Below are 26,480 nucleotides of genomic sequence, written 5' to 3'. Positions count from 1 at the left end.
GGGAACTGATGGGTTCCAGGACCAGACAGGTAAGGCCCCCACTGCACTCAGTGGCTTCTGATCCCTCCATCTTCCGTCAACCCTCCTACCGCATCCAAGTCCTGGAGCTGCCCAGCTTGTCCTCTCTTGGCACCCCTGCCATGTGTCCTATCCCAGTGATGCCTGAGACTCCGGAGGCTCCGCAGGCTCTGGGACCACCCCTATTCCCCAGCCAGGGCGGGAGCAGCACAGGCAGTTGAGACCATTTCCTTCCCCCTTGGAAATGTTGGGAAAAGGGGGAGGGCAACTGGGTCAAGGGAGAGAGTTCAGAACTGGAAGGCAGTCACACTGGACTTCTAAGAATGATACAAAGATGGTAATAGTATCAAAGGCTAACATTTATTGAACACCTACTATGCGCCAGGCACTGTCCTCACCCCTTGACCCGTGAACGCTTTCACCCTCACAACTCTTCCAGGTAGGTTGTTATTAGCCTCATTTGACAGCTGAGGAAACTGAAGTCCAGAGAAGTGAAGTAACTTGCCTAAGGTCAGGCAGCTGGTGCATGCCAGAGGCTCCACCATTCATTGACTGGGTGTTCTTGGACAGGGCACAGTCCCTTTTCTGGGTGGCTTTCTCCATCCTCATGGTTTCTGAGACGACTAAGATCATAGTATCCCAGCACACAGTAGGCGCTTAGTAAATGAACAGCCCTTCTTTCCTCTTAACTCTGATGGGGGAAAACTTGGGGGGCAGCTCAGCAGCGTCCTCCCCCCAGGGTTTTCTCCCAAGCGAGGAGTGAGTAACTCACTGCTCCACACAGCAGCGACACCCAATCTCCCTTCCTAACTCCAGATCCACGTAGTGCCTGGTCTCGCTGCGGTTTTAGTAACGTTGGTCAGAATTCCCCGCGCCTCCGGGCCCGAGCTGCACCGCCCCCATCCTCCCGTGGGGTGGCGTCGGGGAGTCCGCCCCCGAGTCCCCCTTCCTTCCCGCGGCCCTGGGAGTGTGGGAGTGCTGGGGACGAGGGTGAGCAGGGGAAATGCTGTGTCCTCGGGGCCGGTCGGGTCCCGGGCTGGGCGAGCGGCCGGGCCCCGGCAGCAGGGCGGGCGGCTAGGAGGCCTGGGCCTCATCGTCCGCGCGGTGGCCGGCGTAGAGCGCGGCCAAGGGCCGGAAGCGCGGGCCCCAGCCGCTGAGATAGGCGAAGTCCTGCTCGGAGCCCGACGAGCCGCTGTGCAGCGAGCTGAGCGAGGCGGCCGACGAGTCCGCACCCTCGAAGGCGTAGGTCTGGAAGGCGTCGTAGGGCGGCACCGACAGGTCCCCGTCCGCCATCGCCACCTTGCGGCTGATGAAGTCCCTGAACACCGAGAAGTCCGGCTCGGGGCTCGGCAGCCCCTGCGGGAGCGAGTGGCGCTCGGAGGGCAGGCGGGTTGGCGGGGGGCTGCCCCCTCCCGGGCCCCCGCCGCCGCCCCCGTCGCCGCCCTTGAGCTCGCCGAAGTCGTAGAGGCTCCGCAGCGCCGACATGTCGTAGGCCTCGGTGTCCTGCTCGCCGCCACCCTCGTCGTTGTATTTGATGACATTGTCCCGCATGTCCTCGTCCTCCTCGGAGCTCAGGTGGCTCTTGTGGTGGCGTCTGAGGGTGAGGATCAGCAGCACCAGCACTGCGTGGGGAGAGAGAATGAGGCGAGTGAGGGCCACCAAGGCACCCCCCCCCCCCAACCCCCGGTGGAGCCGCCCAGCCTAAGCTGGCTGTCTGGAGAGGTAGTGAGCTATCCAACTTGGACGGTGTGCAAATTGGGTCAGATCACCACCGTCAGTGGGGGCACAGAAGGTAGTGTTAAGAGATTTCATGGGTGTTGAGGACCGACCCAACCTTTGAGGTCTTCATCCTTAACTGTATGAAGAAATGCATCGGTAAGGTCTCTAGGTGCTGGGGGTTTTGAAGGGAGCAGCTGAGGGCTGGAGGAGTGAACGATGTCACCCTCTCTCTCCTCTGTCCACTCCAGAAATTCTGAGCATCCTCTTAGTCCTAGTAATCTCAGGTCAAGAGGTCTCCTGCAGGAGCCCCTCCCAGAGAGCTCCAAGCCCCCCAACCCCAAATACGAATTCTCCACTGCCCTGGAGGACCTTGGTACCTGGCGTGTAGTAAGTAGACGAAGCGTGCTTGTTGGATGAATGACTGAATGAAGAGTTGGATGGAAACCTGAGTTGAATGGATGAATCATCCCTTCTTGGCTTTCTTCACTTGACTTTCACTACTCCCCATTCTCTGCCCCCTCCCACCTCTCTGATCACTCAGTCATCTAAGTAGGCTTTTCCTCTGCTCTCTGACTTCACATCAGATGTCCCCAGGATGCAGTCCCTGGGCCTTTACCCACAGTTCCTCCCTGGGTACCCTCCCTCAGTCTCATGGCTTTATGCTCAATTTAGAGGCTGATTACTCCCATATCGCAGCCTCCATCTTGGACTTCTCCCCCTGAAATTTGTATTGTACGTCCAATTTCCTGTTGAACAAGTCCTCTGGGCCGGTGAAGAGACTCTCAAATTTAACATGCCTAAGTTTGAGCTAACTCTTTCCACCTTCCCCGCCCTCGGTCTCCTCCTTCTTGGTGATGGCGACCCCAACTTTCAGTTACTCGGGGGTTTCAGTCTCGTGTTCACCAGTGAGTCCCAGTGCCTAGAACAGTCTGGTATGGCGGGGGTGGGGGACTCACTGGACAGATAAAGAAAAAACTGATGAATGAAGGGGAGAGTTAAATAGATAGGTGGGTGGACGGATGGACAGACAGGCTGGGTACTATGCCAGGCCCTGGATTCCTCTTGTTGTTTCAAACAGCACCGGCAGGGCCAGCTGCTAGGGCCATGGGGCAGGGTGCTGGCACACGGCCTAACAAGGTGGCTCATGACAGGGAAGGGGGTGGGGACCAAGGATAGGTCCAGAGGGAGGGCAGATGTCAGGAGAGAAGTGGAGAAGATGGATGGGTGGCTTTGGAGCCGGAGGCCAGAGCTGCAGAGGGGGATGCCCGTGAGAGCAGATGGTGGGGCGCGCAGGCGGCAGGCGACAGATGTGCCAGGCCCGATCAGCGATTCCGCCTGTCACCTTTAGAGCACTGATGTGCACTTTCTTCGTTTGTGGGCAATTAGGCAGAAATTTGTTTGCACTGCCTCGGAAAATGAAACCGCTGTAAAGTGCACCCTCTGGAAAAAGGGTTTCTGAGCCAGGGGCTGGGGAGGGGAGAGAAGCGGGGGGCAGGGCCTCCCAGCTAGAAGGAGCTTGCCCAGGACCTCTGCAGGGACCCGGGGAAGTGTAGCTTGGCCACAGGCAGTCCTCAGGGGGGTGAGAAGTGGCAATACCAGGGTTAGGCAATGAGGGGTGGGGGACAGCTGACATCTCCCAGGGAACTGAGCAAAGCCGGTATCTGCAATGTGCACCTCCCTTGTGTTCCTCTAGCTCTTGCTGTTCCCTTAAGTCTAGTCGTTAGGACTGAGATGAGACTCTTTTGATAACAGGGTGAGAGGGGGCATTTTGGCCACTTGAATCCAGTTTAGCTCCTGGAACTTGACCTCTTCACTGGGGACACTTTGGGGGTTTAATTGGCTGCTGGTGGAACTGATACACAGTAAAATTTGACCCCATATTCTTAAAATTTTGTCCCAGGTGCTCCGAAGTTTGGCCCCCATTTAGAGTCACAGCAGGAGGGGTAAAGGAGCAGGGAACTTGGTGCGAAGGTGCGATCTCAGCTCAGAGGACTAACTGTGCATCCATATGCAAGCCACTTAACCTCTCTGAGCCTCAGTTTCCTCATCAGAAAAATGGGGATGATATTCCTGGCTGAGTGGTTGTGAGGTACACAGGAGCCCTTTACTAAAGTCCTAACTAGAGAATAAAATAGGACAATAGACATGAAAGAATTTTTAAAAATATGCTTAGTTTTTAAAAATTAGGGAGTTTGGGCTGTGTAGAGGGTGGGGTGACAAGGACTTAGTCTCATGCGGGGAGTAGGTGGTGGGGCCGCTCTGTACTTAGAAGACTTCTCATGGGAGCTGCATTTGAGAGCTTGGAGATGGTTCAGGCCAGCCCTTATTGTATGGCCAGGGAAACAGGCCCCAGGGGGACTGCTAAGGAAGGAAGTCCAGGCCCCAGGATGGGGGCCAACCGGGCCGGGTGGGTGGCTGTCGGTGGACTCACCAACCAGAATGAGGACACAGACCAAGAGGGCGATGAGGGCGCCGGGGCTGAGGGAGGCGGCCATGACAAAGGCCGTGGTGTTGCAGGACTGGATGGCGCCGGAGCTGTCGCAGCCGCAGATGCGGATGGTGAGCGTGCCCGTGCTGCTCAGCGTGGGCGGCCCGCTGTCCACCACCAGGATGGGTAGGAAGAACACGTCCTGCTCCTGCCGGTTGAAACCCAGGTGCTGTGTGTGCACTGCGGCTGTGTTGTCTGCTCCAGAAAGAGGGAGGGCTGTGTGACTTGGGGTCCAGGGCCGGCTTCCCCTGTCCCAGCCACCTCTCCATTCCACCTCGGGGTTTGCCTCCCTGTGCCCGAAGCTGCAGCCTCCCAGCTGACCTATGGGTCTATTCCCTGATCTCCCCAAGTTTTGTTACCAGCTGTCCCCAAATTCTGTCCCCAGCTGCCTGAAGATCTTGTTCCCAGCCATATAGCCCACAATTCTGTCCTTAGCTGTCCCAAGATTCTATTCCCAGCTGTCTCAAGATGCTATTTTCTTATTCAAGCTATTCCAAGATTTTGTCCCCAATTGTGCCAAGGTCCTGTCCCAGCTATTCCAAGATTCTGTCCCCAGCTGGGCCAAAGTCCTGTCCCTAGCCATGTCATTATTTTTTAAATTTTTGCCATTGTTTCCACAGCCTGCTTTTGTTCCAGATTCCACCCCAGCTGCCCGGTGCATCCTGACCCTTGGGACCTGTGGCCCCTGGGCTGTGAATCACTGACACCTGGCAAATCCTGGGCCATCCGACAAGGCTGGGGACACTGGCTAGCACTTGCCTTTAGCTGAAGAAGCTTTCTGTCTCCTGAAAGAGAGGCTGAGCCTGGAAGCCTGGGTCATGGCCCCCAAGGCCTGATGCGGGGACTCTACCTGCCAGCGCGTCCTCACTCACCTCCCTCGTGTGGCCAGAAAGGACGGTGAACTAACACAGGCACTCACTGCCCTGCTTTGGCCTGCTGTTACAAGTGTCAGGCAGGACTTGGGGGGGATGTCTGGTCTTGGAACAGAGACTCATGTGGTGGGCGGTGCCCACTTCACCTGGTCTTCCTGTCTCCTCTACACCTCTCATGTAGGGGTGTGGTCATTCCTGAGCCTCGACCATTTTGATGGCTGCTAACATGGTGGTACAGACTGGCCACTGTCCCCACCCTTCACAGCCAACTACACAAGCGGGGGCCCTGCCATCCTGAGCCCTTCTCCCCGCCCCCCAAGTCTCGCAGCTGGTCTCGCTGACCTCTGACTTTGGCAGCCGGGCCCCCTTTCCCAGCTTTGTTGTCCCACTTAATGTGGCCTCTTCTTGGCAGCCCCCAATTCAGATTTCCCATCCTGGCCGTCTCCATGACGGACACGGTGTAAGAAAAGGGGCCCTCAGAGGGCTGTGTGTGACCTTCAGCACATCGAGGAAGTGGACTATAGACCCAGCTGAAACAAGACTGGTCATGGGTTGAAGCTCATGTGATTGGCACATGAAGGTTCATGATATTTTTCTATCCACTTTTACACTCATTTGAAAATTTCCATGAAAATGTTAAAAATAATGCCAAGTTGACAATTTACTAGCTTGGGAAACTCAGCTTCTCTGGACATCAGTTTCCTAATCTGTAACTGAGGAAAATAGCATCACGTAGGTGTGAGGATTAAATGGTAAAATTCATGCATAACCCTGAGAATAGTTCCCGGCACACAGAAATTCACAATAAATGCTGGTGACTGTTTTTTCATGCCCCACCCTGATGTGCCCAGGGTCGCACCATGTGCCCGCTCTCTGTCTGGGCTGCTCTGTCCTTTACTCGCCATGTCCCTGCTATCTGGAACACCCTCTCCCCCTCTTTGCCTGGGCAAATTCCTCATCCGTCATGCTCCAGCTAAATGTCACTTCCTTTCTGTGGCCTCCTTTCTCCGCTTCCCTGGAAAGGAAGGATTTATGGCTCCCCTCTCCCTGCTCCGACTACGCAGGTGCCATGCACACTTCTGTTAGAGCACTTGTCACATTGCATTATGTTAGCATGTGCCTGTCTCTCCCCTGGCAAGGAGCCAGACTTGAAGACCAACGTTTGAATGAACCACAACTTTGGGGGTAACTTTTGTGGTCCTTGGTTAGTTCCTTGAGCTCTGGCTTGAACTCTAGCCCTCCTGTCCAAGGTTGTGTCAACCCAGCTGTGAAAACATCTGCCTTCTGCTGGGGAAGAAAGGAGGCTCCAGAGCAAGATGGGGAGAAGAGGGAAGGGTGTGGGACCCTTTGCATGTACTGTGTGTCCATGCATCAAGGACTGTGTGAATACTTTAAAAACATAGTAATGTTTAATCCTGACAACCAAAGAGTTGTGACATTATCCTCATTTTACATACGTGGATGTTGGTGACTTATCTGAATTTATCTAGTGAATTGTTGGCATAGCTGCCTTTTCCATCCACCCCAAATCACCCATTCACTCGTCCGTCCATCCATCCATTCTTCCACCATCCATCCATCCATCCATTCATCCATCTTTCCATCATCCGTCCATCCATCCATCCATCTGCACACCCACTCATCCACCCCACTCATCCATCAATCATCCATCTTCCATCCATCTATCCATTGAATTTTTATTGAGTAACTACTATGTGCTAGCACCATGCTAGTCACTGGGTGGGTGGGAGAACAATGGAGAGCTAAACCAGTAGTACTGGGCCTGAGTTTATATTCCAATGTAACAGACAAATATTAGTCAAATAGACCCACAGTGTAGTCTACAATCACAAACCATGGTGAGGGATAATGAGGGAAAGGATAGGAAGAGTACCTAACAGAGGACCTGACCCAGTCTGGAAGGGCAGGGAGACCTTCTTGGAAAAGGTGATGTTATTCCTGATCCCTGAATGAGTTTAAGGAGAGGAAATAGCCCATGCAAAGGCCCTGAAGTTTGAAGAAACAAAATACACTCAAGGAACCAAAAGGAGCTCTTTGTGTCCTTTTGGGATGAGGGTGATGGTTAAAGTGAGTCAAGATGAGCCTGGAGGGGGAGGCAGCGTCCCATTCTGGAAAATATTAGAAGCCACGGTAAGGAATTTGGATAATTTTCTTAAAAGCAATCTGGGAGGCTATGGATTGGTGTTTTTTTTTTAAACTTTTTTTTTTTTTTTTTAGATTTCATTTATTCATTTCTATAGAGAGGAGAGAGAGAGAGAGAGAGAGAGAAGTTGGGGAGGAGCAGGAAGCATCAACTCCCATATGTGCCTTGACCAGGTAAGCTCGGGGTTTCGAACTGGCAACCTCCATGTTCCAGGTCAATGCTTAATTCACTGTGCCACCACAGGTCAGGTAGATTGGTGGTTTTAAGCAAAGAAGTGCCTTAGTGACATATTTGTTGATTCAACAGCAGATACTAATTGAGCACCATCTACAAGTCAGGGCTCTTCTAGACCCTGAGGATACAGTAATAAACAAGACAGATGTGGTCCCCGCCCTTGCTGAGCCCGTATTCTACAAGGAGCTTCTGATGTGAAACAGAAGAGGGAATGGAGAGGACCAGTTAGGAAGCTATTGTGTGTTTTAGGTGTGAGGTAATAGTGGTCGTGGAGGCACAGAGCATTAGATTTGAAAAATGAGTGGCTGGCTTTGGCTCAGCCTCAGCTTGCCAAGCAGGAACAGAGGAGAGGAGAGGAATGTGTGATTCCCAGGGTTGCCGTCTTTGGCCAGGGCAGCTGTGTGCTTCGAGAACTTTGGTTGCTGCCACTCCTTCACCCCATAAGACAGGAACCCCTGGGCATCATCCTTGAACCTCTGTGCTGCCTTCCTGGGCAGTGGCTGGTATCAGCTGGGGAAGCCACTGGCCGGCACAGACCCTCACCCCAACCTTCTAGGTGGGATCGGTGCCCAGCACTGCATCCATCCATCTGGTCTAACATATATCAGTGTCAATGCCTGGCTGCAAAAGCAATATTTATAAATCACGTTTCCAAACTGGCTACAAATTTGTACAAAGAAACAGATGGGTTGGGGTAGCCGTTTGTCACCCCGGATATTTATACGGTGAGGAGGAGGGGGCTTGGCATACTGCGGGAAGGGGCTGGGGGACAGGAGGAGGAGACCTCAGCACGCCACTGACACCCTTGCTCCCTGGGCTTATAGCAGGTGGTCCCGCCAGGCGGAAGCTCTGACAGCCTCTGGTTGAAGAGTCATATTTGGGGCGGAACCTCAGGCCCCTTGGTTTGAAAAGACGAATTTGGAAAGGTCAAGCCAGCACTATTTTTGTCTCCTGAGGCCAGCTCAGGATGCCACCGGAATAATGAGAAGGTTGTTAAAATATTGAAATACTTTGAGCCCCCAAGTCCTTCCCTGATGCCTTAGTCTTTCCCCAGGCACTTGCCAACTTTGACACAATCAAGCCACAAAGGGATGGAAGCCTGGCCTAGCAGGGCTCCAGGGCCCTGCTCCAGGTTATCTAAGATCAGTATCCTTTCTGAAGTGAACTAGATGTTAAATATTTTAATATGAGTCCTGGAAACACAGGTCTGGCTTCAGAGGCCACTGAGGTCTCTCTGTTTGGAGGAACGGGTGATCCCAGACCTATTCTGGGGTCAGAAGGAACCAGCATGGTCTGGCCCCCGGCACCTCTCTGGGGACATCTCCTCTGGTCCTGTCACTCACTCCACTGATGTAGGTCTCCTGTTCTTTGAGCATTTCAGACCTGTTCCCACCTCAGGGATTTTGCATTTGCTGTTTTGTTCACCTGGGTCATTCTTTGTCCAGGTACCTGCATGGCTCAGTCCCTCATTTCCTTTAGATCCCTACTCACTATTTCCTTTGGTGGCCTTCCCAGACTACCTTTTTTTTTTTTTACAGAGACAGAGAGTCAGAGAGAGGGATAGATAGGGACAGACAGACAGGAACGGAGAGATGAGAAGCATCAATCATTAGTTTTTCATTGCGACACCTTAGTTGTTCATTGATTGCTTTCTCATATGTGCCTTGACCGTGGGGCTACAGCAGACTGAGTAACCCCTTGCTCGAGCCAGCGACCTTGGGTCCAAGCTAGTGAGCTTTTGCTCAAACCAGATGAACCCGCGCTCAAGCTGGCGACCTCGGGGTCTCGAACCTGGGTCCTCTACATCCCAGTCTGACGCTCTATCCACTGCGCCACTGCCTGGTCAGGCCCCAGACTATCTTATTTAAATTAGTTTCTACTCTTACCCTGCTCTGCCCCTCCCCTCCAGTTTTGTTTAATACATTTTATTAAACACCTACTATGTGCCAGGCACTGTTGTAGGCACCTAGGGTCCAGCACAGAATAAAACAAAGTCCAGAATCTTGTGGCTTTTACATTATTTCTCCTGCCCCTAAAGCCACAAACCATCCCCAACATATTATTTATTTGATTCATTTCCCCCTCACTAGAATGTGAACTCTAGAGGGCAGGGGTTCTATCTTGTTTGCCACTGCAAAATTTCAGGGCCTAGAACGGTGCCTGACATAATTGCTCAATAAATAATCACTGAATGAAGGAATAACGTGTTCTAGGTACTAACAATATACACCCCGGTGACCCTCATCTTACTGGGGTCACCTAGCCACCTGAGGTGGCAGGCATTTTTAGCCCCATTTAACGGATGATGAAAACTGAGGCTGACAAATGTGCCGACCTTGCCAGAGTTGCATAGAGAGCTACCCTTGAGCCAGGACAAGGACCCAAGTCCCTCACTCCCAGTCTATTGACCACTCCTTTTCCCCCAGTCTCTGCCTCAAAGGTTTGAACTTCAAGTTCTTGGGAACTTGCTGGGGCACGTCTCACAATGGGGTTGGCTCAGGCTGGCTGGGGCAGCTTCCTTTCAAGGTGGTGAGCTAAGTAAGGTGGGAAGTCCACTGGATTGGAGACAGGCATGGGTTTGAATCCCAGCCTCACCACTGACTCCCTGCAGGGCCCTGGGCGGGTCCTTTATTCTCTTAGAGTCTCAGTTTCATCACCTGCAAAATGGAGGGGTAAGGAAACCACCACCCAGGCTGTGAGGATGCAAAGAACACTTTAAACTGAAGGGTGGGGGTGTGAGCATATGGCTTATTTCACCCGTTTCCTTCTGCCCTGGCCTCTGGCTCATAGATTGCCTCTCCATAGCTTTCTATTTACCATTCTCCACTCTTGAGATGGCCTCCCTCCACTGGGCCGGCCAACCCCTTGCTTGTTTCAGCATTTGGTCAGCAGGCTGGGTCATAACACCAGCTTGGCCGGACTTTCTGTATGATCTTGGACTCAACACTGGCCCTCTGGGTGTCTCAGTCTCTCCATCAATAATATGGGAAGAAGGCAGTTCAGCTGGGTTCCTCCCTCACCCACTCTAGGGTTTGGGGGTTTAGAGGTAACTCACCTTGAATGTCGAGTAGAGAGAAATGAGGGTTGCTAGGAGCTTCCGGTACAAGGCGGAAATAGAAGCGGTGGCCACCCTGGGGCTCGTCTCTGTCCACCACGCTGATGGTCTGGATGAGCTAAAGGGTGCGGAGGGGGCAGGGGGCTGATGTGAGGCTGAGCCTACTCTGGGCCTGGGCAGAGGGGCCCCTGGCCAGCCCTGGCAGTGGTCTGCAGCCCCTAGCCCCTGGGTTGTACCTGGCCTGGCTTGGCGTCCTCACATACAGCAGCCTCGTAGGGCGTGGCCAGCTCTGGGGGATTGTCGTTCACATCCAGGATTCGGATCCTTAGGGATGCCCGGGAGAGCTGGGCATGATTGTCTATAAGCAGAGCACAAGAGGGGTGTCAGGGGCCTCAAATGTGAGACCTAGACAACCCCTCATCTGCTTCTGGACAAGACCAGGTGACAGGGTCACAACTGAGATTTGTGGGTTGATCAAGCTGCTAGTAGGACCAGGACTGAGGACATCTGGCATAAGTGGGTCATCATCACTGTCATTGTCACCACCACCATTTCTAACACTGTCGCCACTGTTAAATCATCGCTGTAGCCATCACCATTACTGTTATCACCATCACCGCCATCAGCACGGGCACCATTGGCATCCTCACCATGACCTTCACCACCATAATCATCAATGCCACCCACTGCCATCAACAACACTGTCACTATCTCCTCCATCACTGCCATCAACATCACTGTACTATTCCCACTACCAGCATTATTGTTATTGTTGCCACCTCTACCAACATTACTATCAGTACCACCACCACCATCTTCACTATCACCATCATCAGTGCCATCACCAGATCTCTGTTACCATCGCTATTAGATCATTACCACCACCACCTGCATCATTTCTACCATCACCACAAACACTAAGGCCATCGCTATCACCCTTCACCCCCCACCACCATCACCCATATCACTATCACATCGCCACCCCACCCCCACCCAACAATACTGTCACCACTATTGCCATCTCCATCCCATCACTGTAGATTGCACGGAATGGTACAGTTTGGATCCCCATATTGCAAAAGAGAAATGAAAATGTGGAAAAGTTTAAAGACTTGGTCAGCTGGCAATTGAACTCCCAAATTTCTGCTCTTTCAAGACCCAATCCTGAGAGGGCAAGACAAGTCCACTGGGGGTGGGTCTTGACCTGGGTCCTCAGCAAAACCATGAAGCCCTCAGTCCTCCAACACGGCTGTTTTGAGGTCAAAGCCTCTGTCTTATTACTCCCTGGGTCCTCAGGATAGTGGGACAGACATAGAAGTAGGCTCTGATATGTTTGTCGAACAAATGAATGAAGCCTGGAAGGGCTCAGATGAAAAGAGGTTTGAGTTCCAGGCAGGGCTCTGTCCTTGACCCCGTGTTTGACCTTGGGTAAGACCCTTCCCTCTGATATCGGTTTCCATACCTGGAAAATGAATAGAGCACAGTGATTAAGATCTAGAACTCTGGATCCAAGTGGTTCTGATCCCACCTCTGTAATCACCTCTGTGTGATCCATGCCAAGTCACCTGTCTTCTCTGTGCCTCAATTTCCTCACCAGCAAAAGGAGGTTAGTGGTAATGAATGGTTGGTTAAGAGGACAGACTGAATTAATATCTGCAAAGCCCCTAGAACTGTGTATACAACACACAGCAAGTGCTACATAAGAATCTGTTGAATAAACAAACACCCTCAAAGGGGCTGTTCAGCAGCGACATCAAGTGACTATGTCGGGACATCTTGTCCCAGCATTGGCCCTTTCTAGCTACATCCCCAGACCTGAGTGCTCACTGGTACGCAGCCCTCAGCTAGCTTAGCCACAAGTTCATCACTTATATACTCTTCAAGGACATCCTCCGGGACAAGAAACTACCCCTTTCCAAGCAGTGATTCGATGGCTGCGTCTCTGGCCTGGCTGGTGCAGAACTATTCTGGGGGCAACCTGGAAGCTTCCAGGCAGCCAGAAGCCCTTTGAGTTTTGGGGGGAGTGGGACTGGTCGGCTGCCTCTCCCTCTCAACTTAAGGCCCGTTGGATACAAACTGCAGCTGCTTGTGTGTTGATAGAAAAACAGAGATTGGGAGGCAGGTGCAGCCACCTCCTGGGGCGTCAGGGAAAGGAGGGGGGGTGGGTCTTTAATTAACTCAGACCCTGACCCCTTTCTGGAGCTCCCCTTAGCCTGGGGCACCTTATCTTCTCAGCTCACTCAGATCTGCCGCTTCAACGATTAGAGGGGGGCTTTTCCAGGGGCGAGAGATAGGAGTCGTGACTGGGAATGCTGGGTGAGCCGTTATTTTTAAGAGCGTGGTTTTGGAGAACTTGGACAGATGGTGGGTGCTTTCTGGAGTTGGGGCGGGTGAGGCCCGCTGCCAGGAAAATGCACCTCTCTCCCCGCTGAGGCACAGGGAGGGGAGGGGGCTCCCTCCCCTGCAGTGGGGACAGTGCAGGGACTACAGGGAGAGACAGAGTCCTATGGGCACACAGACAGGTGACCTCAGGACAAGTTCCTCCCTCAGAGGGTAGCCGCCCGCTGGAGGAGTGGGTCCACAGGTAGAGAGGTACCCATTATGGCACTATTCCTCTGGGTTCTGCTAGGCATCTCCTACTTCTTCTTTAAAAAAACAAATCCAGCTTTATTTAAATATGATTGTCATATAACATGGTCTAAGTTTAAGGTGTACCATGTGTGATGATCTGATACATGTATATATTGTGACATGTTTACAAAATAAGGTTAGTTAACACATCTTTCGTCCCACATAATTACCATTCTGTTGTTGTTCTGCCTTCTCTTTTAAAATGTCACTGGTCATCTCGTGGGAAAGCCCTGAACCCTTTGGTGGGAGTGAGGGTCTCAGATCTAAGAGGCGGGGCAGCTGAGTAAGCACTGAGGAGGTGGGTCTCTGCATTGCCCAAGTGACCACCTGCAAAGCCTATCCAGGGACCCCCGAATTGGGGGCTGGCCGAAACCCCCAGAGCCTGTGGGCCAGCCCAAAGTCAGAAAGAACCCAGTGCCCTTGACATTAAAGCAGTCTCCAGCTGGGCTGCTTATCAGAGTCACCTGGAAAGCCTTTCTAACACACAGATGCCCAAGGCTTGATCACTGATATTTTTTAACAGCTCCAGGAATCTAATGGGTAGATTATAACAAACTTTCTTATCTATGACTTCGTATCATCCTCAAAACCACCTGTTGAGGAGGTCCATTGTTAAATCCATTCTGTAGATGAGAAAACTGAGGCCCAGAGAGGGGCAGAACTTTGCTTACAGCCACGGGCAAATCAGTAGCAGCGCTGGGCTGGGTTCCAGGTCTCCTGATTCCAAGTCCAGTGCTTGGTGTAGATACAATGTCAGTGGGCGCCCTAGCTGTCTGAATATTTGTGCATCCAGCGGCAAATACCACTCAGACCCAGGCCCGTAGTGACCTCACCCAATACCCAGCTAGCTGCAGGTGCCCTCTCCAGGGGCCAGATCCCTCATGGGTCCCCCTCCCCCCCACCCCTTCTTGGCATCTTAGTTCAGCTGACTGACATGCAAATTAGTTTAATTATTTCTTCTTCTAAAATAAATTATATTTTGCAGTAGCTGCAATATGTTGTGTCAGGCAAAATTACATTCAATATTTTTAAACTAATTGATGCAGCCTTGAGGAAGGCTGATTGACAGCCCAGAGCCGAGCAGGCCTGCAGCCTTAGCGATTCCTAAATTAAAATTAAACGTGCTTCGGCCTGGTGCTTCTTCCCCCGTGCCGGCTCACCATTCATCTGGGAGGTGGCAGGTGATGCCCTGGGGGGCGGGGCGCTGAGCGGTTCTGTGGGTACTTCAGGGAGAGATCAGACTTGGGGCAGAGAGTGGCTGGGCAGTGTGGGTGGCGGCTCTCTTACACTTTGGGCCCTGGAGTCCCTTTATGTATAACAGATGGAGGACTGGACTGAGCAATTTGGAGCTGAGACTTCTGTTATTTTTGCTCACAGTTATGGATTGAGCACCTTCTTTGTACTAAGGACACAACAGTGAGCAAGACCAACCCGGTCTCTCAGTCTAGTGGCAGGGACAGACATTACTCCAGACTATGAAAAAAATTAAAGAGATTCAAAGTTCAGGAGCTGTGAGACCATGGACCAGGGGGTTGGTCCCATGCCGGTGGGGTGCAGGGATGTTTTCTCTGGAGCAAGGGACCTGTAGGCTGAGATCCAACTAGGAAGTAAAGGAAGTTGTGTGAAACCTGTTGTTAAACCAATCAGGTGAAGGGGAAGGAAGGGAAAGTGCAGCCTCCTCCCACCACAGCATGTGCAAAGGCTCTGTGGTGGGAGGAGGCTGCAGAAAATGGCTCTGGATCCCTTCCAAGGAAACCCCCAACCCTTGGCAGTTACTCACCTAGTATCTGAACCAAACTGAGCTTGGGGGACTGGGGGCCACTGGGGAGGGAAGAAGAGATGGGACCTGACCTGGTGACTCTTCCCGGAAGAACCCCAGCAAACACATAGCAAGCATCTGCCGTGGTCCAAGGCCTGTGCTGCCTCATTTCATCCTGTCAACGACAGTGGCAGGTACAGACTAGTATCACTGCCGTTTTACTGATGAAGAAATCCTCTCAGAGAGGAAAACCACTCGCCCAAGGTCTCATAAGGAACTGTCAATGGAGCCGGCTTCACACCTGGGTCTGGTTCCAAAGGGGGAGTTTACCAGCTTCAGCTGTCAGAGCCCTATTTGCCTTCCAGGTCCCAAACAAGTGTCTCTGCCTCCTCCTGGAAGCTTTCCTTGACTGCCTCAGTCCTGGGCAATCAGAGCACAAGTCCAAGTCCTACATACCCACCAGGCCCCATGGGCTCTTCCTGTTACCACCTTCCTGGCCCTCTCTTGAACTCTGCTCCAAGTTTGTTCCTTTTCCTCCTTCAGTTCCTTGCCCAGATGTCTTCAGGGAGAGACCTGCCCTGATGAACTTAGCTGAATTTGCCTGTGCCATCCCACCAGACACTCCCTTCCCTGCTTTCTCTCCATAGCGCACATCCAACATCCCCTTGACTTGCACATCATCTACCTCCTCCACTAGAAAGTCAACAGAATTGTTGTCTGTGTTGTTTACTGCTGTATCCCTAGCACCCAGGTGCATGGCACATAGTAGGCATTTAATAAAGATTACTGAATGAATGGATTTCACAGTCCCTGACTATGCCGGGATGCTGGGGGAGGTGACAGGGAGACACCGAGACCTTCTTGGATGAACTAATTCTGGGGGGGGGGGGTTGTACCCCTCCAGGATCTCTCCATCTAGGTAGCAGTCTCGCTGTGGGACCCTGTTTCTGCCTCTCTCTCTGGACCAAGGTTTTCTCATCAGTAAAACAAATAAAATTGGACTTGGAAGTTCTCTTTGGCTTTCAGAGAAAGAGAGAAGCCCAGAGAGAAAGAGAGATGTGAGGCTGCAAGGGTGGGAGTGAGGAGGAGAGGAGTGGGGAGAGGAAGGGGGAGGAAGAAGGAGGGAGAAAGAGGGAGGAGGGTAGCTGGAAGGTACCTCCCTCCCGCTCCCTTGCTGCGGTGGGGGCAGGAGAAGAACCCTGACCCTCTTCTCCATCGTCTCCCCAGCCCCCCTCCTCCCAAAGGAATTAAATTGCATCGAAACACCAGCCTCTGATTAGAGCTGGCCAGCTGGGCAGGAAGATTTATCATCCCAATTACCAGCCGGCCAAGACAAACAGGCAGGATGGTGAGGGGGGCTGGGTGAGCAGGTGGGGGTGCTCCTGGGGAGGGGGTGTCAGGTTGTCATGAATGGACTCCTCGCCCTGTGTCCACTCACCTCCAGTGGAAGTGGGAGGTCTGCGTGCCCTTGTCTGTCTCCCGAGGACTTTGATGATCTGTTTGGCTTCCCTCAAGGAGACTGGAGGCTTTGGCCTTGTTGGGGGGGGGGGGGGCAGTTTAGTTTTCCAAAGTGTAGGGGAGGACTTCTGGGTGAGGTGGGGCCCTGAAACAGGGGTGTGGGGAAAGGTTTGCCTCCCCTGGGCTGAACTGTCTGGATGTTCTGGGCTGTCCTGTGGAGACTATGGATATCACAAACTCTGTGTTCATGTTGGCAACTGTTAGGCAGTTGAGGTGGCAGAGGATCCCAGAAGTTACTCAGTCCAAAAGGAGTCCAGGCCTGACTTATACACCTCTGGTGACGGGGAGTTCACTGCCTACCAAAGTGGCCCCTTCCTTACAGGGCTGTGCCAAACCCCTTCCCCACACTCGCCTCCCTAGCACTTCTTCCAGCTGTTGTGGCCCTGCCCCAGATGCGGAGAGCACACATCTACGCCTGGGTCTTCCTGCCGGCCTCCCAGCTGCTCTGCAGGCCAGACCCCTGCTGTCTGCTCTCCCCTATGAACCGAGTGTATAGGGGGACCATGCATCTGACTGTGCCTGTCACTCTTCTGCTCAAAGACCTACACTGGCTCCCTGTTGTCTCCAGGAGGTGCCCAGCTCCTCGCTGGCCATGCAGGGAGGCTCTGCGTTTTCCCCTCGCCTGCCTGCTCCAGCCACCTTCCTGCCCCAGCCCCTGGGCACACACAGTCTGTTGGCTCTCAGAATGGGCAGGGGACTGACAGGCCTCCGGGCCTTCACACACAGGGGCCTTTCTGTGGGAAGCACCTCAACCCCTTATTGCTCAGAGTGGCTTCCTCCGCCGAGACCCAACGGAGACAGCCCTCCTCTGGGAAAGCTGTCTTGCCTTCTTCCCTCAGGCTGGGCCAGTCTCTGCCTGCTCCTCCCAGGTGCCCGCTGCCCCTTACTTCCATGCACTGTTGATGCCCATCCCCTGCCCGCCTGTGAACTCTCACGCTCAGTGGCCCCGTTTACCACCAGCCCGGGCCAGGTGGGTGACAGGGGCCCTCAGAAAACACTCGTTGAGAAGAGACATGGGTGGGAGCTGGCCCTGGAGGAAAAACAGTACCTCTGCCTCTCAAACCCACTTAACCTGTCCTAACATCCCTGGTCCTTCCTCCAGCCCCTTGAGATCCCCCTCTGTTGTTCTTCTAAGGAGCACTGAACTGGGAGTCCGAAAGCTACCTCATCGGTGGATTTGGGCAAGTGGCTTTCCTTCCTTGGGCTCAGTCTCCCCAGCTGTGAAACAGGGTAGGGTGGGGAGGCTGGAGTCCATCATCTCCAACATCCTCCCTCCCGTCAGATTTTCTCTGGCTACGAATAGCACCTACTGTGTGTCAGGAACCGTGCTAGGCACCTCACATGCATAATTTCTAAAGTGCACAACATGAGATGTTTTATATATATAAAGTGCTCAGCATGACAGAAAGCATCAGCATGAAGTCGGGCATATTGCAAGCTTCAAATGAATAACAGAAACTGCTCTCATTACTAGTTACTATCCTTACCGTCCTCCAATGTGGTGCCATCTTATAGATGAGAAAACAAAGGCAACGAGTGGGGAGTGACCTGTCCAAGCTCGCACAGCTGGAACCAAGCAGCTAGAACCATTCCCTTCCATCATGCCGCCCTCTGTCCTAGCTGGCGGGCAAGCCCATTTAGCCACTCAGCAAACAGCAGTACATATTTACACACACCTACTATGTGCCTGGCCCCATGTGAATGCAGCAGATACAGATGAGACCCTGCCCTTGTGGATGGCACAGTTACCTGGGGAAGAGAGATGAACTAAATACTTCTACAAATACATATAGAAATCATAAAACATGCTCTGTGGTATGAAGAAAAATTCAGGGTGCTGGATGATGTGACTTGGCCTGGGGTGACTCAAATGGGGAAGTTTCCGGCTAGTCTGGTGACCACTCGGCTGTCCTGGGCATGGATACCACCCCTCTGGACAAGCTGAGGGTCTACCGTCCTGGGGGTGCGAACCAGATGCAGCCCCTCTTACCCCAACCCCAGCGCTGTCCCCTGCCCCCTCCCCCAGTCCCTCTGAAGACTGTCCCTTTACAACTGCCCTTTCCACCGAAGGATTCAGACACAAATTGTACTTTAAATTCAATATCGGTCATTAATATTTCATGATTACAAAACGTTAAAGATAATGTCAGTGAAGGAGCGTCTGCATGGGCAGAGCGGAGAGGGGGGACAGCATACTAAGTGGTTTGGGAGACTTGAGGTAATCCAGTGTGACAGGCGGCGGCTCCCGGCCGAGGGCGGCACTCTCCGGCGGGCTCGCAAAACTCCGCGCTGTGTATAAATATTTCCCCTCTGATTCTTGTCACCTTAGGTTTGTTATACCCAGAGCAGGCGGGGCCGCGGTGACCCCTCAAGCATCCCCTGCTTCTGTGGAAGCCAAATGAATGGATGCTTCAGCCCAAGGGTGCAGACCCACTGGCATTGCCCTTGGGGACTGGGCTCCTGCTGGGAGGTGGGAGGTCTGCGGTAGAGCCATGGTCCCTCGTGGACTTGCTCTACCTTGGGGTCATCCCTGTTCCCCCCTGACCTCTGTTTCCTCATCTGAAAAGTGGGGATAATAATTTTGTCCTTATCTCTAGGCGATGGTGGGAAGCCGGAGTGGGTGAATTATTTGTGACACACTTGGCTTTATGCCTGGCACCAAGGAATTAGGACTTGAGGGGCATCTTTCTGGGTGAGAGCTGGGCTCTGGAGTCAGACAGGCTGGGGCTGGAAATTTGGACAAATGACTTCACCTCTCTGAGTCCCCGTTTCCTCATCCACACGCTGGGGACAGTAGCAGAATTGACACCTCTCGGGTGGGAAGATTCAATGAACATATCACTGTAATGTGCCCAGCAGAGTTGGTGCTTAAGTCAAGTGCAGAGTCAAGATCAATAGATAGCACTTATTAAGTACTAGGCTAAGTTCTTCCCATGCATTTTCCTACTTAAACCTCCCACCAGCCCTGTGAAGTGGGAACCATTCGATCTTCCGTTGATTAGTATTCTGGAGAGAGTTGGTTAAGGCTTGTGGAAGGCAGCTCAGAGGTGGGGAGTGTCTCTAGTCCAGTGACCAGTCTTCCTCTTCCTCAGGGTCAGTTGTTGGGAACTGGTGGGTGGGGCAGGGGTGGGGCTCAGAGAGCAGTGAGTACCAGGAAGAGGGTGCCCACACAGCAATTCTATGGGTGGGAACCAGGCAGATTTGGTCTAAATCCCAGCTCTGCCAGTGCACATTCTTGGGCAAGTCTCCTACCTCTCTGAGCCTTGATTTTCCCAACAGTAAAATGGGTACTCATCTCTTACTGATTATGGTTTCATAAAACTATGTGCTAGAAAGCAAGTAAAACCCAGACTGTGTATTAGGTAAACATTGTAAAATGTTTCTGGGGGAAAGTCCCTCACATGCTTTCTCCTGGGACCGGGCAGCACTGGAGACTGCATGCTACTCTAGCTGCTTTCTGAAAGAGACCCACTGGGTAGAAGCACAGTGCTTAACCGGAGAGGGGATGCGCTTGTGGTGGGACGTCAGGCTGCGTGCAGGCAGGTTGCCGGGGGAGATAGATGCCTCTGTGGGTAAGGAGAGGAGGCATCTCTGCCGGCAGCAGGCCACGCCCCCTGGCTGCCCAGGGAGCAGGCTCAGGGAGGCGGGGCGGGGCCTCTTTCCCCCAGTCCAGCCGCCACTTCCTCTCCAGCCACCTTTGTTAGCTCTCTTTCATGTGGTGGCGGAGTGGATTCAAAGACTTGGGAGCAGCAGGCACTGAGGTTTGAGCCAGCTTTGTATTTTCTTTTAAACTGAAGTTGAAAGTGGCAAAGGGAACTTCAGCCTAGGGACTTCCATAGCCGCAGCCCCCGGATAGGCTGGTGGGGCCTGCAAAGTGGGAGGGCTGCGGTCAGGTCAGCGGGAGGAGGACCAGGGAGGCTTGCGGGAGGGCTCCGGGCAACCGGAGGGCCTGGGGCGCAGGTGACGCAGAGGGGAGTTTGAAATCTGCCGCCTGAGGCTCAGAGACGGAAAGTTCCTGTTGCCATGCTTGCTTGCTAGACGCTCTGCTGGCTTCTGAGACCTTAGGCTGCCAGGGCATGGGTGCTCAGAGAGCAGGGCCAGGCAGCTGGCCACGGAGGGGCCCGGACACGCACTCGCCTCTCCTGGTGCTCTGTGAATCCCTGCACTCTTAGCTCCTCACCTCCACGTCCCTACTTATCTGGACCCCATGTCTCAGGCCTATCCCCTTTTTTCTCCCAGTTCACACTCCTCCCGGCTGCACCAAAGTGTGCCCGTGATGCTGACACACATACTCATGCACGCACGTGTGCAATGCTCTTCCCTCTTCCAGAAACTCGGGCCAAGCACACTGGAGTCCTCCTTGACCCCTCTCCATCTCTTACATCCACCTCACGCCACCAGCAGGTCCTGTTGGCTCTCTCGCCATCCTGCTTCTCAAAGCTGGCCACTCCTCCCCTCCTCCAATGGTTACTGCCCTGGGCCAGGCCACCATCTTAGCCTCCTGGCACCATTGCATTTGGTTTCCAGCTGAGACCCTGCTTTCCTTTCTCAATGTGGCAGCCAGAGGGACCTGTCAGGCATCATCCCTCCCCTGCGCCATGGCCGCTAGCGGCTCCTGCCTCATTTGGAGTAAAGACCAAGGATGCTACAATGACTGATCACTCTGCCCCTTGCTACACACTGGCCTCCTGCTGCTCCTCTAACAGGCCAGGAGACCTGCCACCTCAGAGCCTTTGCACAGGCTGTTCCCTCTGCCTGGAACACTCTTCCCTCAGATGTGGGCACGACTCCCTCAGTTTATTGAGGTCTCTGTTGAAATGTCTCCTTCTTCCTCCCCACTCCCTCCCCCACCTTTCTCTTCACTGGTTGACTGGCTAGCTTCTGCCCCATGAAGACAGGAGCTTTTCTGTCTTGTTCAGGGCTGTATCCACACAGCCTCTAAAACAGGGCTTGGTATACAGTGGGTGCTCAATAAATGCTGAGGGGAGAAAACCAGCCTCAAGAATGGCCCTGTTCTTTTGGGTTGGGATCCTTTCCAGATCTCTGTTCCTGCCCATCAACTCCCCCCCCCCCCCACCCCGCCATCTTTGCCCTGTTTCTTCCACTTTGCCCTGCCTCAGCCCGCCCCTCCCTCCGGCTTACCTGCCTCCATGGCCAGCACCGTGATGTTGTGCCAGCCCGCTGTCTCGCGGTCCAGTACTTTGCCCGTCACGATGGCACCCGTGTCCGCATCGATATCAAAGATCTGGTCCAAATCTGAGTCTCGGTCAATGGCGTACCTGATGGAGGCAGAGCAGGGCCGATTGAAGGTGCCCTAGCACCAGATGGAGCCCGTGCCCATGTCCCCTACCCCACCCGACCTGACCCAAAGAGGGACCACCTGCCTGGGAGACACGAGGAGAAGAGAAACCCTTTCCAACAGAGGGGGAGTGGAAAGGGAGCTGAGCCTGTCTCTGGGCTGCACTGGGCACCTGCTGTGTGGCCCCCTGGCAGCCCTCAGCCTTCCTGAGCTGACTTCCTCAGCTGGGTTATGCGGCTAATAATTTGCACCCACAGTTGTTTCGAGGGCTGGAAGTAGGCAGAGTCACTGACAAGCCTTAGCACTTTCTAGATATCCAATTCTTGTCTTTCCATAAGTGGTGACCCTGGCATTAGGCTTGAGAAGGGGGTGGGATTGTTACTGAGCAGAGGCCACAGACAGTCCAAAGGCAGGTGGTGAGAATTGTTCAGGAAATGGAAAATGGTGCAAAAATAGATAGAAGTGGGAAGTGAGGGAGAAGTAGGCACCAGAACACGCAAGGGGTGGGCTCTGGTGTCAAGAGCCTCTCTCTGGCTGCCTGCGCATGGAGGCCCAGGCCAGGGACGTGCGCTGAGTGATGCTGTATCCAGGGTGTCTGGGGGAATGGCGGCCGCCCCTCCCACCCCAGCCCCGCCTGCCCAGCATGCAGAAACTAATCTGCAGCTTTTCAGCTGCCTTGTGAAAAAGCCCTTTGTTCCGCCTTCTTCCCGGGCCTTTGTGCGCGGCTCCAGGCCTGAAAGGCCCGTGTCCAACACATGTCTCCGGCGGCGGCCCAGCGAGGCCCAGCCAGCGCTGGCTCCGGCTTCCTGCTCTGATAACGCAGGCGGGGGTGCCGCCAGGCTGCGTGGCCCACAAAGACCTTGAATGCCAAGCAAGGGCTTTTTGTGCAGCCTGACAAAGCAGCTTAGTGGGCAGGGCTCAGCCCAATGTACTAGTCCCTCCCTTAGACAGGAGGAAAGAGGCCCTTTCCCCACCTCCCAGAGTGGGAAACGGAGGCTCAGGGAGGTGAGGACACCAGAAACACCCCTGTTGGAGTCCCAAAGCCCTGACATGACCCTTCAGTGGGGCCTTGGCTGCACTACCAAAATTTTATGAGCCTCAGTTTCCTCATCTGTTGAATGGAGCTAATGACACCATGGGACTGCACAGGTCTGAGAGTAGCCCATGTTACTTATTCTACATGACCCTGGACAAGTCACTAGACCTCCTTGGCCTCTGTGTGCTTGTCTGGAAAAGGGAGTGATTCATATTCACCTCCGACTGGTGTGGGTCAGAGGAGGTGACTCATGGATCTGGGCATAGGGGACAGCCCTTATTCTTTTCACATTTACTGTGGTGGTAGAGGTGAGGGCTTGTGGCAAACTGCTAAAGCAGTGGTTCTCAACCTTTCTAATGCCGTGACCCCGCAATACAGTTCCTCATGTTGCGGTGACCCCAAACCAAAAAATAATTTTGGTGGCTACTTCATAACTGTAATTTTGCTACAGTTATGATTCGGAATGTAAATACCTGATATGCATTATGTATTTTCCGATGGCTTTAGGTGACCCCGCTGGGGTCGCGACCCACAGGTTGAGAGCCGCTGTGCTAAAGGCTAAGCTAATGGCCATCGTGGGCATTTTAGCCAGTCTCCAGAGCCCCCCATTTAATGCATTTTCCTGTCCCTAAGCTGCTATATCCGTATCTTCCTTGCCCCTGACTAGTCTGTGTGGGAAGGTTCAGACCAAGGTGATAGCTCCTGCCACTAACTAGTACAGCACTTCACAGTTTGTAGCCTGCTTTTCCTCTAGTCATCCCTCCACTCCGACCATTAACTGAGAGCCTTCTCTGCACTGCTCTGTGCTCGGCCCTGGGGACAGCGGGGGAAGGAGGCAGATGAGGTCCCTGCCTGGCATCCCGTGAGGCTGATACGATCTCCCCGTTTTGCCAATGAGGACGCTGAGGCTCAGAGAGAAACCTGCCGCCTAGCACTGCCAAGCACGGTTGTGCAGGTTGTGTCCTGTGCAAAGGTACCGGGCTGAAGGGGGCAGCTGGGGTGAAGTCCAGCCAGTGTCCGGCTTGCCAAGTCGTGTGTCCTTGCCCAGGGAATATCTTTTCAAAGGGTGTGTGTGTGTGTGGGGGGGTGTTTCTTATTTATGTAGAAGTGCCATAAGGGCTAGACGACCCTGTCCAAGGTTGCCAAGGGACGGTCACAGAATTGAAATTTGTATCCACATTTGGGACTCTGTACCTGGAGCTCTTGCTAGCCTGTTGACCCATCCAAAGTTGCAGTGCGTGGAGCCTCAGGTCTCCTTTGCTCCCCAGCCTGGCCCGTCAGATGTCTGCACCCAGAGAAGGTAGACCCAGACTCTGAGTGTCGGCTCAGCTGGAAGGAATAGGGCCGACCTCCGTTTCTCCGATTTTCAGGCAGGAGAGCAGAGTCCGGGAGGGGGCCAGGGGAATGACGTGGCCTAGGGCTCCTGAAGGCGGGGCACGGCTGGGCGGGAGGCAGGCTTGTGGGAGGATGCTGACTGCCTCCTTGCTTCTCCCCTCTCTGCTCAGACTCTCTCCTCTCTTCTCCCTCCTCCTAGACTTCTCCCTCCCCTAGCTTTTCTCTTTTGTTCCCTGCCAGAGGGGGAGGGGGTGGCTGGAATCTAAGAGGAGGCAGCTGTTCCCAAGGCCAGAAGGGGAGGGGCTGCCATTAACCAGCTAAAGACTTGAGGCTGCAGGTCAGAGTGGCTGGCTGAGCCCAGGTGGTTTTGTTCCAGCTCAGGGAGCCAGCAAGTGAGTGGGCGGGGTGGGGGATGGGCACGGCGTGTGGGTGGCACGGAGTGTGGCCTGTCAAACGTGGAGGTGGTGGGGAGGCTTGCGTGCCTCACGTGTAGATGCATGAGTTGTGTGTCTGGTCAGCACTGTGGGTGGAAAGCGTGTGCCTGTGTGTGACTTGACTGTGTGAGTGGTGTGTGTGCCTGTGTGTGTGTGTGTGACACTGTGCGGCAGTTGGGAGGGAAAAGGCTTAAGAGGCAGCTGCTCAGCCTGAGTCTGGAACCAGGTGCAGGTTGACCCTGGTAAGTCACTGCCATCTTTGAGCCTGATTTTCAGCAAAATGGAGATGATAATCCTACCTGGCCAGTCGTTGGGAAGATTAAGTGCCCAGTTGGGGGATGAGGTACTTAGCTGAGTTCCAGGAAGACGACTTCAGAGTGGGAACTATTGTTATTCTAATTATTACTCAGAAATGTCTTGCCAGAGGTACACAGAAGTCCCTCCGACCAGTGTTTGGTCTGCATGCCCAGGGGTGGGAGGCACGATACACGGACACTGGAGTATTGCCAATGGCCTGAGGAGGAAAGGAGGCACCTGTGGCACTTGAATATGCTGCTCAAATCTCACAGTCCTGCTTCTCATTCAGTCAGCCAGGACCTGGAGAGCAGGCCGGGTAACCAGAGCACACGTGGTGGGAGAGTGCAATGAGAGAATGTGGTGCATGTCAGCCTGTGTGTGTGTGTGTGTGTGTGTGTGTGCGCGCGCACACGTGCATGTGCCAGGGAGGCCTGGGAGTGGTGGTCAGGAGTGCAGATCTGGCGCCCATCTGCCCAGATTTGAAACCTAGCCACTTGACATTGGGCAAGCCGTTCAATCTCTCTTTTTTTCAGTTTCCTCTTCTTAAAAATGGAGATGATAATGGTGGTGGTGATGATGATGATGATACCAACTTCACAAGGGGGGGTGTGAGATTAGATGAGTGACTATCAATAAAACACAACAGCACTGGGCACCTGCCACATGACATACAAACTAGCTCTTATTGTTATTTGCCAAGGAAGACTGTGCTAAGCCTGTGTAAGGGCGTCATGTGCTTCTGTAACTCAAATCCTCCTGGGTCCTGTCATCACCTCCATTTTACAGATGAGGAACCTGAGGCTCAGAGAAGCCGGGTGCCTAGCCCTGAGACAACAGGGCTGGTTAGTGGCAGAGCCAAGTTCCCAGGCCATATCTGTCCAGAGCCCCAGGTCTAAGAGCGCCCTCTCAAGGACCAGCCAGGTACACCGGCCAGCTCCCACATGCTACAAACAGCTCAAAATGCTGCTGTTGCCCAGGTTAGGGCGGCGGAAGTGGGGCGGGTACTGCTTCCTGGCTTGGGCGCACACGAAGGCATGGATACTACATGCATGTGTGTATAGGTAGTGAACACACGCATAATAATGGTGAAAGTCCGCAGGCTCCTGCGTATGCAGCCTTCCCGGCGTGCCCGTGTGTGGGCCCCTGTACATATACACACAGTAGGCTGGACAGTGCAGCCCCTACCTGAGCTGCTAGTGGGGGGACTCTTTAGCTGTGAAAGGGCTGCCCCTTCAAATCAAGTGATTTCCCTCTGTTCACTCCACCCTGTCTGCGATTCTTTCCCTCATATGCCCACCCCCTTAAGGCACACACTCAAAGCCCATACATGATGCCTAGAAATTTGTATGTGGTTAGTACCAGTTTCAGAATGAAGGGGAGAAACGGTGTCCAGACCACTGAGAAGAATGGTAATGTCTGAACACATAATCCTCCCTCTGGCCCTGGGAGCACTGAGTGTAGAACCTGGTACATAGTAGACATTTAATACCCATATTTAAAAAATAAAGGAACGAGGCAGGTACTATTATGATGCCCACTTTAGAGACGCAAAAACTGAGGTTTGGAGCAGGTGCAGATTCTCCCACAAGGCTACGACTGTGCTGGGATCCAAACCCAGGTC

General features: G+C 53.5%; 1 protein-coding gene across 1 annotated transcript in view; it reads right to left on the bottom strand.

The window, feature by feature from the left end:
- Positions 1-358: 358 nt before the first annotated feature.
- The window catches only part of CDH22 (cadherin 22), a 123,361-nt gene continuing 97,239 nt past the window's right edge, over positions 359-26,480 (bottom strand). Inside the window, exons 8-12 of the mRNA XM_066387623.1 lie at positions 21,601-21,737; positions 10,787-10,908; positions 10,551-10,668; positions 4,169-4,420; positions 359-1,640 (exon numbers count right to left, since the gene is read on the bottom strand). Of these exons, the coding sequence (XP_066243720.1) occupies positions 1,093-1,640; positions 4,169-4,420; positions 10,551-10,668; positions 10,787-10,908; positions 21,601-21,737 (1,177 nt within the window). The 3' untranslated portion in view covers positions 359-1,092. The remainder of the gene's footprint in view (positions 1,641-4,168; positions 4,421-10,550; positions 10,669-10,786; positions 10,909-21,600; positions 21,738-26,480) is intronic.

This window comes from Saccopteryx leptura, chromosome 5, assembly GCF_036850995.1.
Source record: "Saccopteryx leptura isolate mSacLep1 chromosome 5, mSacLep1_pri_phased_curated, whole genome shotgun sequence".
NCBI lineage: Eukaryota > Metazoa > Chordata > Mammalia > Chiroptera > Emballonuridae > Saccopteryx > Saccopteryx leptura.
This window is presented reverse-complemented; position numbering and strand designations above follow the sequence as displayed.